The sequence below is a fragment of the Convolutriloba macropyga genome, chromosome 5 (assembly GCF_964194025.1).
Source record: "Convolutriloba macropyga chromosome 5, txConMacr16.3, whole genome shotgun sequence".
Classification (NCBI taxonomy): Eukaryota; Metazoa; Xenacoelomorpha; order Acoela; family Convolutidae; genus Convolutriloba; species Convolutriloba macropyga.
The window spans coordinates 11,963,925-11,978,290 of NC_134472.1; the positions used below are offsets into that span (position 1 = coordinate 11,963,925).

The 14,366-nt window shown below is 33.9% G+C and overlaps 1 protein-coding gene across 3 annotated transcripts in view; it reads left to right on the forward strand.

Annotated features, from left to right (window-relative positions):
- The window catches only part of LOC142339141 (uncharacterized), a 171,986-nt gene that overhangs the window by 117,615 nt on the left and 40,005 nt on the right, over positions 1 to 14,366 (forward strand). For all 3 annotated transcript variants that reach the window (XM_075388898.1, XM_075388896.1, XM_075388897.1), the window contains 2 exons: positions 3,199 to 3,315; positions 12,196 to 12,456. In XM_075388898.1, the coding sequence (XP_075245013.1) occupies positions 3,199 to 3,315; positions 12,196 to 12,456 (378 nt within the window). The remainder of the gene's footprint in view (positions 1 to 3,198; positions 3,316 to 12,195; positions 12,457 to 14,366) is intronic.

Below are 14,366 nucleotides of genomic sequence, written 5' to 3' on the forward strand. Positions count from 1 at the left end.
AATCAACCTTCTGAATTCGTGATAAATCTTTCAAAACATTTTTTATAAAATCTACTTTATATTGCACCAAAAAAGCAGCATCGGAATCATAAAGTATTGATTTCTCTATTAGTTGGCACTACTTCTAAGAACTAAAATTTTGGGAGAAGTTTGAAACTATTAGTAATGTTACCTAACTATTAAAGACGGATTCTCAATCTTTTTGGAACTTTTTGTCGCTTTATTTTCATCAAATTGTATTATTTAAAAAGGAGCTTTAAACATGAAGCATAGTTCAATGCTCCAAAAATGTTTACTTGATTATTTTCAAATATCATGAAAATTCAGAACCTCAACGCTTATCAAATAATTCCCAGAAATCGAAATTGAATAATTTTTTACAAGCTCAAAATCGTTTCAAAAATGTTAGTTTTAAATAATTTTGGCTTTTTTTCATGGTTAATATCGCCGCACATTTATCACCATGCCAAAAATTTTGACAATTTTTTCTAGAGCGTGATAAAAAAGAACAAACATACTTTGCGACTATTTTTTGTTCAATTAGAAAAATCGTTTTCGTTCATCTCTATCATACTACACAAGCTATGGACTGAATTGTTTTCAAAAACGTATTTTTTTACGAACTGCTTAACCTTTAAGGGATTGTATGGCACGATAGATTAACAAAAACAAACATAAATATGAAAAACTCCACAAAGATAATTTTTTATAGTAATATTAGCTGTGATCTACCGTCGCTAATTGATATCTAGTTGTTACTAACTGTGGCAGGATTTTGTGACTAATTCATTGCGTTGTATATTAATTTTTTTGGAAAACTTCGAAAACGTGCGAAATTGGAATGCTTTTTGATTTCATTTCTCTCAATCATAACACTTTTTTAGTAACCCAAAATCCCTATCATATGCCGTGGTATCATGTGATCGCTTTACAAATTGTTTTTAACGTCATATTTTTACTGATGTTAAGTTTTCATCATTGATGTTTCCCAGAAGTGAAACACTTTTCTCTGATTACATTTTTGGATTTTATAATTTAAAATTTTGTTTGTGTTCTTTGAAATATCATATTGCTACAATCAGAGCGACCAAAAAAACAGCTCCAACATTTAGTAAATTTGACATCTCACTTAACGGTTTTTCCTTAGAACTAAAGGAAAACTTAAAAACAAATTTTTCAATGATATTTTCTCTTATATGAACGAAAAGGAGATTAAAAAGACTTTTGCAAAAATTTAATCGGCAAAGATAATACTCACGTTTCCCTTCAACGATGTTTAGGGGGTCAAAACTGTAGTTCTTTGCCTCATTACACGATGTCGGAGCATTAGCCAATGGAATTGAGCCAAATCATCTGTTTAATTTCTTAAACTATCATTTTATCATCTGGCTACGACTTCTACTCTTGCTCAAACTACAGAATTTCTTTTGTATTGTTGTCTGTAATTTTCTTAAAGTGTGTCCACACATTTTTTATGAATTTGAGCTTTCAGAAACGGATGGAAGGAGAAAAATTGTTGAACTTAAAATTGCATTGAAGTCCTAAGCTGACTTTTGTAGTATTTCAAAACTTTTGAAGTTGATAAGAGGGCCTAAATTCAATACGAAAATGTCAATATTTGAGTTTATTGAGACCAAAAAATGTTTTTTTTAATTTTTTTCATCTTTTGACGTCTTCAACTGACATTGATTATCTTGTTGTTGAGTGATTTTGAGTTAATTGTTCAGTTAATTGTTCGAATTTATTCCATTTAGGTACAAATTTGGTTAATTTCAGACTACACAAAAAATTTTTTATAAATTGAATTATAGAAGAATTTTGCACTTTTTCCAATTCTCAGTTTTGAGTTTTAGTTTCTTCACATTTTTCGAATTCAAAGAGTTTTAAGACCAATATTTTACTATGAAGCTTACATTTGATTGAGGAATTAGATTTTAGCAGCAAAAAAATGGTCTATGGGATATTATCTTTCAGAGGTCTAGCAAACTTTCAGTAATACTTGCTCAATTTAAAAAAAATGTTAATTGTTAGGGGAAGGGTAGATTTTTGGCACATGAATGAATTGTTTTTGCGAGAACAAAAGCGTAAAAATATTAAAATATTGAGAAGTTTTGCAGTTCGTTTAAATTTGTTTTTGACTTTTTTTGCATGTGTTTTTGTTGAAGTGGTCGATGAAAGGTCTTCTGAAAGTTAGCTGATCATGCAATGTTGATAAATCTATTCAATCGTTCATACAATTTACTGCGAGATTGAAATACAAATTGTCATGCATGAATCTTCTAAAAATTCAAATACACCTTTTGCAACGGAGACTTCAAATTTTGAGTAGAGATTCAGAGTAGAGTTTTAGGATATAGAATTCTGAAAAACTTTAATACTTCATTTTAAAATCCTGCTACAATCACGGCCTTGAACTCTTCGTAGTAAACCTTCCAGTAGCTTTTTATTATTTATTATTTGAAGAGTATTGTTGCCTTCTACAGATTTGTGTTTTAAGAATTTTTAGATCCTTTAAATTGACGAAAATTCCGAAAAAGTACTTACGGAACAAACTCAAACAAGCATTTGCCAATTTTACGCGCAATAAAATGTTAATTCAGTTTCCTGTGAAATATGTTCAACTTTACCACGAAACTCTGCAGTTCTCAATATATAGACTTGCTTCAGATGAGATAAACACTCCCAAATTGAACAGATTTTGCAAAAAAACGATTTAGAATTTTATGCTTCCCGTGGAAAAATCTAGTTTTGTAACTTGTTTTTTTCGTGAATGCTATGACATTTCTCAATTATTTCAGAAAAATTAAAGGTATAACCATTTGCATTTGATTAGCGCAAAATTTAAAACAAAGGGAAATTTGGTTTCAACTGCAAATGCTCCACAAAATCAGGCAGTAGACCAAACAAAATAGCAATTTGAGCGTTTACTTCTTTCATTGGTTTCAATTTAACTCAAACATGCAAATTGATTTGGGCAAAAAAGAACAAAAGAGGAGAATTTTTTCAACAATCAATTGAAATTTTTTTCTTTTGATTGTTTTTGTATTTGCAGGACGAAAATGAACAAGATTTAAATAATTTCAGTGCGCCATTTTTATGTTATTTCCGTGATGTTACGAAATTTGCATATGCCCAAATAAATTGTTCGGTGGACTTGAGGTGAGGAAAAATATTTCTAGACACGGTTGACTTTTGTAGGGAGAAACGGAGATCAATAGCTATAGATTGCTGGCCTGTTTTGGAGTGAAACTTCTTGCAAACTTGAGCCCATCTGCAGCTAACGTGGTAAAAGCTGTTCTCTCTACCCAGGTCAAGGTAAGTGTAATGATTGAAACCCTATATGCCCATGAATTGAAAAATTTTCACACTAACCCTGTACCAAACCAGTTTCAGTCTCCGAATTATGAAAAGTTCATGTATTGGATCAAAATGTTGCATGAAAAAATCTCAGCTTGAATTTTGTGGTCATTTCGACTTCCGTCGAAGCAAATTTTTGCTGCTGAATGACAATATTACTTCAAGTGAAAATCAATACCGCGATTTTAAATTCTTGTCATCGTGTAATATATGTACTCGTCTAGCAATGGCTATTTTTAAGCCTATATTAGCGCCACTCAAAAGACAAATCTTTAAGTGTAGCCGTCACGTAGAAGATTTGGCTGATGTTTAATTATAGAGAGGTTAGAGTTTAAATTGCCATTCCAGTGGTAATTTTATCTCTGAAAATATAATTGGCTCTTATAAGATAAACCAAAAAATTAACACGAATCAGTGATAGGTTGCAGTTGTATTTATAATTAGTTAGTACTGGTTTTCACTTGCAGATAGGTAGAGGAATCGGTAAACGGTAGCAGTTATCAAGTTATTCTTTAAAACTATTCATTCCATCTTAATATATCTTTTGAGGTGTTACAATGTAACTGTTCTAAAGTGTTGGATAGTTATTCTCTTGTAATTTTTCCCAAGAACTTGCCGCGCTCTATATTTTCATCCTTCTAATCGATTTCACCTATCAGGTAACAAACACACACAATCATTTATAATCCTACTTATGTATGCCCAATTTTGATGCATTTAGTGCGATTATTTTTTGTCTTGAAAGGCCTGGCCACCGTATAGATAGATAGCTACAATAGAAGTGCCGAAAAAACTTGCACCACGGGGTTTGACGTCTCTGCAACTGAAACCATCATTAAGTTAAGACACTTTTGCGCACACTTTTCGCAAAACTTAAAACCTCGATACAATTTTGGACAGCAGTCTCGAAAGAAAGCAAAAATTAGGCGAAAAGTTCTATTCTTTATTTTCTTTATTATTTACCTAAACAACAATTTGGAAAATAAATTTCCCGGGGGGAGGATTTTCCCCAAAAATAACGGGGAAAAGAGTGTAAAGAGTGTAAAAATAAAAAAATAATAACCCCCCTATTTCTTGTGGAAAACTTCCCTAGTGGAAAACGGATTACACCCTAATACACCGCTAATTAGGGGTGAAATAGAGGTGAAACTTCTTCCCGGGTTCTCAAGGGGTATACTATCGATTAAAAAAATATTTGCGATTTGTCTTCCTAATCCGCAATTAGTAATGCAATAGCCCTGCATGTCTATCAGAAACCTTGCTAAGAGCAATATTGTGGACAACAGTGACCATTTAAAATAAATTCATGTTCCTTTAAAACTTAGGTGTTAGTCTGCGACGTTACTTATATCGCCTAAGTCTCTTAAGTTTTAAGAGTTCAAAAAATAACATATTGACGCTTCGAAAAGTTTACACAGGTTGTATCGGAGGGTTCGACTTCTTTTCACCCCGATTTATTTAACCCCCTACAAATTAACCCCGTATATATCAGCCCTCAGTCATTTAACCCCGCAATTTATTCACCCCGAAATCGATTTAACAGCAAAATTTTTTATCTAATTCTGCATCCAAAAGAACAATTAGCAAAGTTAAAATTCAAAGGACTTAAATTACACAAAACTACTGACCTTCAAGAGTGCGGCATTGAACAGCTTGCGTTTGTTTGAAATCAAAGAATAATGACGAGACAGTTTTTTAGAACAATGCCTTTGACCGAAAACGAACAGTTGACAAGTCTGACCTCTTTTAAGTTGCACTTTGATTTGAATCAAAAAAGTTCAAAGACTGTCCTAGTCTAGAAGACGGAAAACCGGTAGTTTTCAAATGAAAGGCTGTAAGCGAAATTTTAAAAGTTACTTTCTGAGCAGGCATAAAATAGCAATTCAAAACGAATTTCAACCGTGTGTTTAACAGAGTTTTCAGTGAAATCCAGATTGATATTTTTGCTAGCAGCTACGCTGTGCAAACCTTATATCTAATTGTCGCAAAACTGTGTTCTCAAATAGGGGCCCCATCATAGGGTTAACGCGCGGGATCAAATTCCTTAATGAGTAACGATATGAGGCTTCGACGTAATTCCATGAGGATGCAAGGAAGGCGCAAGGAACTCAAAAAAATAAGATGGATTTCAAATTTAATTTAACGCGAAAACATAAACAAAATAATATACACCATAAATACACAACTAAGTCAAACTGGCAATAGCCCTAAAGAAATGAATATCAGTTTCATCACTGTAAATCTGCATCAAGTTTTGCACTTTCCCTTACAAATTTTCAAACTTTTTCGTCTTTGGGAATTTTTGCTCGGATGGGGCATTCAAAATGAAATGTTTAATTTTTGCACCGCAGCGTTTTTTTTGTAAGTTAAACAAAAGTTTCAAAATTCCAGGATGGGATCTGCTGAACAAGGCTTGTGTCCCATATTGCCAGCTCTCAACAGCATTAGTTGTTCTGGCAATTCCCTCAATGGCTGCGTCTCTTTGATTCCGAATTTTTGGAGGGATTGTGGGAGGACGATTCAATAGTGGACACTTGATATAATTTGATTGGAATTATAACTAAAGCTATATAAATCTATTTTCTCAATAAAGAAGCTTTCTAAACTCTGCTGATCCATCAAATTAGTTACTTCCTCGACATGCAAATCAAAAGCTTTTTCGATTTCCTCTTTTTTTCGAAAGTTAGAGTAGGGATCACTTTAAGCGCCAGAGCCACTTCTTGATTTTCTGACACCAGCTTTTCTAGTCCAAGTTCTCCGATTTTTCTAACAAAGTTTTGAGGTAAATGGAAATAACAGCCCGATAGCATTGAAGCTGAATAATGTTTTTGAAAGGCATTAATGGGGGCAATTTCAAAATCCAACAGAACCTTATCGGGCATACTTTCTGGGGCAAAGGTATCTAAGACATCAAGTAATCGGTTGTGCCTTTTTTTTGATTGTTTGGAAGGAGAGCGTGTAAACAAGCAGGGGCAATGCCGTGAAGATATACATGAAGGGTGTATAATTGATAAAAAAACTTTGGGCGATAATTTAAAGGTTCTATGACCAAGCCAAAATTTGGAGCTTTCGAGAACCGACGTCATATATGGATCACCAAAAATTAAATACGCTCGTTGTCATCTTTTCCACTGTCATAGCGCAAAAACTCTTGAAACATATCCGGTATGTCAAAATGCTGGTCCAATGGTTCATGAATTGAGACTGTTTGTATATTTCTTTCTCAAACGATGAGAGGTTTGTATCGATTTTGGTTTTGACGACAAGGCATTCTGGGTCGAAAGAACGTCAGTTACTGGTGAATTTGCGGAGGCTACGGCTGCTGCGGGAGTTATGTTTTCTCTCAGGACTTTAATCTCTTTTATAACTTTTTGTGTTGCCAGCTTTCCAATTGAAGCATTATGATTGAGCTTGCCGTTTATGCGAACAAGTTGGTCATCTTGTGTAAAAGCGGAAACGCAGCACTTTGATATTTCGAGCAATTCCAGGCAGTGGTAAACTTATTTATTCGTTTAACATAACATTCATGGCCTTCTACAACCAATATTTTTTGTTTTTGGACGAAATAGTAAACTCAAGGTCGGCAGATATCATGCTGAATTCAAAATGCAACGAAACAAGAAATGTTCTTGAGTTCCTTCCTGTTTTCAATTGCTTTTAGTTGCCTCATTATGGACTAGATGAGATAAATAATTCTCTAATTGCTATAGTTTTGCTTTAAAATTTTGAGTCGTTAGCTTTATGTCCCTGACAATTATGATCCATGAATTTACATATTAAAATCGGGATGAAATTATTGAGGTGTGAAAAGTATGTTCACACCTCAGTCATTTCACCCCAATTTTAATCTCCATTAATTAGAACAAATAGAATTGATTGAGGCCTAATTATCCTCAATTATAGGAAGCTTAAAATTGGGGTGAAATAATAGAGGGTTTAATTTATTGAGGGGATAAATGATATAGAAGTTAAAAAATCGGGGTTAAAATATAGGGGGTTAAACGAATAGGGGTAAAAAAACAGAACACCGTATCGGAGAGTAGAATATTAACCGGACTGGAGTCCAATAAAGCTTCAGAACCACGTACAAAATATTTTTTTTTCTCTTTCAGTATTTATCAAACATTCCATTGTAAACCTTAGAGCATAATTCTAGACTTTGTTTCCGATCTGTATGCATTAGGATTAATAAATTGTAATTTTTTAAAATTTTTGCAGCGTAATGTTAGTCTTCTTGTTTTTGTGTGCAATTTTAACAATGACTTTTAAGTTTCCACCATAAATGTTTTTTTATATGTTAACTAAGATTGATTGATGCATGCCTGTAGGGCAGACACAAGTAGGGCTCATTTACAGCCTCAGGGATAAGCTATAGACTGCTACATGTTTCTACGTGTGAAGTAGTTTTAGCTAGTTGTATTTGGCTGCTACTAACCGACTCTGTCATATTGTACGAACAATGAAAGGTAACGTCATTTATAAAAAAAAATGTATAAATATGGTGGAGTCAGATAGTTAAACATGGAACAAACATATATGTAAGACTGAAAGACTAATAATCAGTATTAGCTATATTTTTGTGGCTAAAGAAATTAAATTCTTTCTGCTATATTTTTGTGGCTAAAGAATTTAAATTCTTTTCTGGCCATTTTATTCCCAGAATAGATTTTCAATTATTGGGGTTGTCAATTTGTGTCAGAATTACTCAGTTTTTTAACGTTTTTCTTAAAGTTCGCGCAAAACAGGCAGAATAAAAATATAACGAATTGTATCCCAGGTTTTGGTCCAGACCCAAATTGAGCTATGATCAGACCCAATCGAGCGCACACCCCTGTGTTCCCAGACCGAAATTACAGTGTCTGGAAATCGGTTCGAGCGCACAATAGTCTGGACCATGGTCTGGGTTCGGTCTGATCAGAGGTCAATTCGGTCTGGAAGGTCTGATCATAGTCTTTATAGTCTGGACCATTGTCTGGGTTCGGTCTGATCAGAGGTCAATTCGGCCTGGAAGGTCTGATCACAGTCTTTATAGTCTGGACCATGGTCTGGGTTCGGTCTGAGCAGAGGTCAATTCGGTCTGGAAGGTCTGATTTCGAGTGCATTATTTCAATTTTTGTTTTGTTTTTTTTTATTGAGGGATGTTGGCTCTACCAAGAGGCAACAATAAAGCAGCGTTCCGATCAGAGACTCATCTAAAATCCGATGACTTTGATCAGAAACAAGGAGTCCAGCTGATAGCAAATGCCGGTCCCCTCAAGAGGAAATTTTGATTAACTGAAGACCACGACGTTTCTTGTGGAAAGCTGTCTAAGTTCATCCATTGAGTCAGAAATATGAACTAAGGGGTATGGTAAATAAAAATTTTTTCTCAACAGTTAGGTTTCGGTTTCATTAGCAATTCTTTCAGAATTGGTTTTTCCTTAGATGATTTTAATACTGCAAACACCAGTTTTTATGAAATGAATATATTATAGCAAAATTAAGGGATTTGTTCATAATTAAAATCTTTCTCTGATCAGACTATTTTGAGCGCACTTGAGTCTGATCATATTCTGATTAAGGTCTGGGCAATGGTCTAAAATTGAGTCTGGACCATGGTCTGAAGATGGTCTGATCATAATCTGCTTTTAGTCTGGACAATGGTCTGAATTTGGGTCTGAGCATAAGCGCACTATAGTCTGGACAGTGGTCTGGTTTCGGTCTGATCAGAGGACATTTTGGTCTGGAAAGTCTGATCAGAGATCATTTTGGTCTGGAAGGTCTGATCAGAGGTAACTTCGGTCCGGAAAGTCTGATCAGAGGTCATTTCAGTCTGCATAGTCTGATCATAGCTCAATTTGGGTCTGGACCTAAACCTGGGATATAAATCAGACTTATATTGCAAAATAGGTGTTTTGTTCCATAATAGATGTCCTGATTGTTCCATAATCGATGTCTCATACCAATGCTATTATATCTGATTTATAGATATGCCTGCTGACCTTTTTTGATGTTTTTTATGAAAAATACAACAATCAGCAAATTTGTAAGATATTTGTAATTTCTTTTCAATGCAGATATATTTTAGAGACCTGCTGAGCAACGCAACTAATTAATAATGGTTGATATCATCGAAGCTACCACAAAAGTTAAGCAAATCGTGAATCTATAAAAATTTAAACACCTCGGTTTCAGACGAAAACAAATCTTAAATGAGACAGCAGTAGTTTGCCAAGAACCTAGGCAGCCCGATTGTCTGATTGATTCTCAGCATGACTGATTTAGGATTTAATTAAGTTTGCTTCAGTATTCATATCTTTTTCTTAAAAAATTAAGTTTTTGTTTAAAATATTTTAAATTTTTAATGACTAACATTTCCTATGTTTGATACTGTTGGTATCAAAATGTCCCCAATGACTTTGAAATTTGGAAATTTTGGTCTTCTCAAACAATTAAAGTTAATTTCTACGAAACAATGAACAACAGAAGTGCACATTTGGAATCTAATATGAACTCAGACATAAATACGCGAATTACTACAACTATAATCCGCTTCCAGTGATCAAAGTAAATAAACCACACTTCTCATTTCCTTTTAGCATGATTGAACTCCTTAGATGCTTAGATCTACTTTCTCAGATGAATTCATTGGTCCTGATTAGATATGATCTCACGCTGAGGTGTGCGCTCGAAATCGTCCTGCTCCAGACCATATCGTGCGCACACTTGACCTTTGTGCGCTCGAAATTGCAAGGGTCTGGAAGGTGTAATAGGCGCATTTGAGTCTGATCATAGGCGGATTCGAGCGCACCTCTAGCGCATACAGACTGTCGTGTTCACTTGAGTCTGGATCAGGGCACTTTCCGTCTAGGACGGTCTGGAACAGGGCGGTTTCGGTCTGGGTTGGTCTGGACCAGGAAGATTTGGAGCGCGCACCTCAACCTGGGATGCAAACTTTATCAAACACCACAGTTTATTTGTTTCTGACTGACGGTAACCACCACATGATCCGATCAGATAAAATGATAATAACGATATGCTTGATTGGAGCTTACTTTTCCCTAGTGTCCACGAGCTCAAGTATTTGTGGGCGACGCTCTCCGTCTGGTTTTGACATTAAAAAAATTGAGAACTCAAATAAAATGTCAATTTCTGCCAAAAAAGCTGACAATTGTAACTGTCTTTTGTGAATTTCATATAAGAAAAAAAGACCCATTTTCATAAAAAAATATTAAGTCGAATGCATTATACTTAGAGAGTTTGCTTCTCAGCAACTGACTCAGAAGCAAAGTGCATATGAAGATTATTTCATATTATTTTTTTAGTTATTCATTGTCATCCATCTGAGAAAATCTTACAACAACAAAGATTCTATTTTGATTTTCCATCAACACAGTTAACTCAACGTCAGCTGAACAAAAAAAACATATTGTAAATCAAATTTATATGAAAGAGAGTAATAATTATTCTCTTGTAATAGTTTTTTGCCCGAGATCAATAATTTTTTTTCAACATTAAGAACGCCAACAAAAATTTCATGGAACAATATTTGAACAATTTTTCCTGTTTTTGGTTAATTAATTTTACTAAAAAAATTTAAAAATTTCAGTTGCACTTTTATAAGCTTCCGAAAAAATTTTCAAGAAATCGGCCGAAAAATTATAGCCAAAGGTTTGTCGTAAGTTAAGGTTTGGACAAAAAAATGATCTTTTCCAAAGTTAGAAATCCTATAAGTGTATAATTTACTATAGTAATTACGAATTTTCATTTAAATATTTTCGTTTCTTTTATAGAAAAATAACTCAACAACCTCTGTATCAAAAGCATTTTCACAAGGCTTAGTTTGTTTTGACCCTATTAAAATATGTTTGAGCCGATAACCCTAGGTTTTCGAAATTGCTCAACTATTCAAATGTAAATTTTTGGAAATTTTAATTCAACAAATTCAAATTTAAATTTTTGAAAATTAACAGTTTTTGCCATATCAAAAGCATCATCATTTTTTGTTTGAATATTCTAAAAATTGAACTCTGACATGTCTTGACAAGTTGTTTTCGAAATATTGGTTTTGGTTTGTATTTGTTACCATTTTGAGTACATTTCTTTTATTTAAACAAAACAAGAAATACTTAGATGGATTACTACCAATTTGGTTATTATGACAAAAATATATAGACTTGCACAATTTTTGCATCAGCGTCAAGAAACACGTTCTCTCAGTAAAAAATACCCACGATTTATTATTGTCATTTTAATTTTTTGCCAATACAAAACAGACATAAGCATGAAACTGTTGAAATCAATGGTTGTTCTGTTCAGAACTATGGAATCTAAATTTGTTAAATCCCTGATGAGATTTTTAGTGACAGTAGCAATGCCCCCAAATCAGATACAAGATTAGACTCGAGGGCGAGATCAAAGGATTAGAATCAGTCACTTGGCAGCTTTTTACGCACACTTGTAATGCGAAAACTACCGACGTATATATCAGCGTTTGAGCGTGCCAGCGTTTTTCACACTGGCTTACTTTCCTGATCTTAATACATGTGTGTGGAAAACAGCTATCATGCTGAGTAAATATAATCTGTACGATGTGGTTTTAGTTTTGTAATGTTCATGGCTAATTAATTATTCACCGTTGAAACACCACTTTGTTATATCAGGTTTAGTCTTTACTTTACGTTCCATATAAATTTGAAAGATAGCCATAGCTAGACAAACGAAGTTATGCAAAATCTTGCAATACTTCACATGTAAAGTCAAGTTCAAACGTTTAAACGGAATTACAAAACAATTGTTGGGTGAGGGAGGGGGGGGGGGGGTTGCAAACCTGACAGAACTGAAAAATGAATTTTTCAGCGGCCAGGAGAAAGCGACGAATCAGAGAAGGCTACAAAACGAGCTGTGCGAAAGAAATTAAGACAGTACATTAAAACTTTACCCGAAAATGAAAAGTTGGAACAGGTCCGCGACTACTACAAGAACGAAACAACGCGAGAGTTTTGCCCACCGTCCGCTGTTCGAGATCTTGACTCCAGTCTTTTCGGGTGTGCATTTGATTCTGACACATGTTCTATAACGTGCAACATTGAAGCACCCCAAAACTTGGCTTGCGGCAGGGTTAGTTCTTTTTGCTATCAATTTCTGTGTAATTAATTATAAATAAAAATTTCAGCAGTCATCAAATTCAATTGTACATTGCAAATTATTTTCATCCAACCTTGGTTTAAAATGACCACGAGAGAGCACTAGAGAACCAGTGGCCCGTTTTCAAGTTACACATTAAATAAGTCCTAAAGAATACTAAAGCATAAATAAAGTTCGAAATTTCGTTAACCATATAAATGGTTGGTTATACGGTTATAATGCAGCAAATATACCTTTCGTGAGATCTATTCTGTCCCTCTTTTTATTGATAACCACAATTGTACACCATGACAAGCGTCAAGCTCTGAAGGAAAAAAATGTTCCATTGGAATTGAATTTCACGCAGATAACGAGCAATCTTGCGTGAAATATGCACAAAAATCAATTATCACTATGACTGTTTGGTTTTTTTCAACCGTAAATCAGGATTAGAAAACACGAAATTGCAGTTATTGGACAGAGAGTTGGCAATAAACAAAAATGGCAAAAAGAACACTGTTTTTGACAAACTTTTTCATATTTTGTCACGTCTTTCTCAGCATTTATGTTGTTTACTACAATGAGTCATATATAAAAAGTCCATGCTGTGGCTGATTTGTAGTTTTTGTAGGTGGGAACCTTTAGCTAAATGTTTTAATGATCTCATTGCGCTTTATTACTAAATCGTCTGCATTGAATGTGTTTGCCACATTTTGATCTCTCTTCAAAAGCTCAAACATCAGCAAATTTTTGCTCAATTTTTGTACTAATAAAGCACCAATTCAAAATCCACTGTCCCTACCGAAGTAACCAGAAAGTTAGCCTCTTATACGTGTTGAATTTATGATAGTATGAAAAAGGCCACTGACAACATTCGACACAATTATGCAACAATTTAGAAGTGCAAACACTTAGAAGGCGCAAATATTAATTTCAAACATCGATAATAACGTAACCCAAAATCGACAATTTTGACTCAGAGTAACAGCTACATCTTTTCCACAAATACGAAAAATAATTAGGACAAGCCGTAGTGTTTCAGCGGTTAATGTATTGTCGGCTGTCCCAATTTTTCAAAATTCAATATTCCGCAGCAGTCCATGTCGTTAATACATAAAAAACTTAGAAATTAGAAGCAAAAGCAGCCGATTTTAACCAAACCATTAATATCTCTGACAAAATTTGATTGGCCATATTCTTAAACCGTTTGGTGGATTAGTTTTTAGGGCTGAATTCTCAAAAGTTTCATTAGTTGATTATGCCTTTCAAAACTAATTCATACACCAATATAATTATAAAAAATTGTTTCACATTTTTGTTTCTCACTCTAATCTTTTTCGGCACAGTAAAAACTACAAATGATAAAATGCATCACAAACTATAAATGTTTTTCGTAGACGAGCCAAAGGATGTAAACTTGCTCATTTAGGACAATATAGTCCAATTGCAACAATATTTTACAAGACTTCTGCGGAAATCTTCAGAAGATCATATATCAGTTTAAAAGATTTTATATATTTATGATATATGACATAAACAATGCAGCGAAAGAAAGATTGCCAACTTTTCAAGTTTATTTGCTCGCTTGAACGTTTTAAAATGATGCTGATAAAACTAGTTCAATCCTTAGACAAAGCAGGAAATTTAAACAGGACATTCATAAAAAAAATGATCCTGCTTTGTCTAAAGAGTGGCCCATTTTAGCATTTTTTTAGTACATAATAAGAGCTATTAAACGTAGAAATTGGCAATTTGTTGCTGCACTGGACAAGCCTATATCAAGTTTTTCGATATAACTAAAATGCTTTTTTTAATTTAATTTTACTTTATTGTTCACGGAAGTTGATTATAATTATAAGAATTCAGCATGGCGTCTTATTGAATTTTGCTTCAGCCTTTTTACG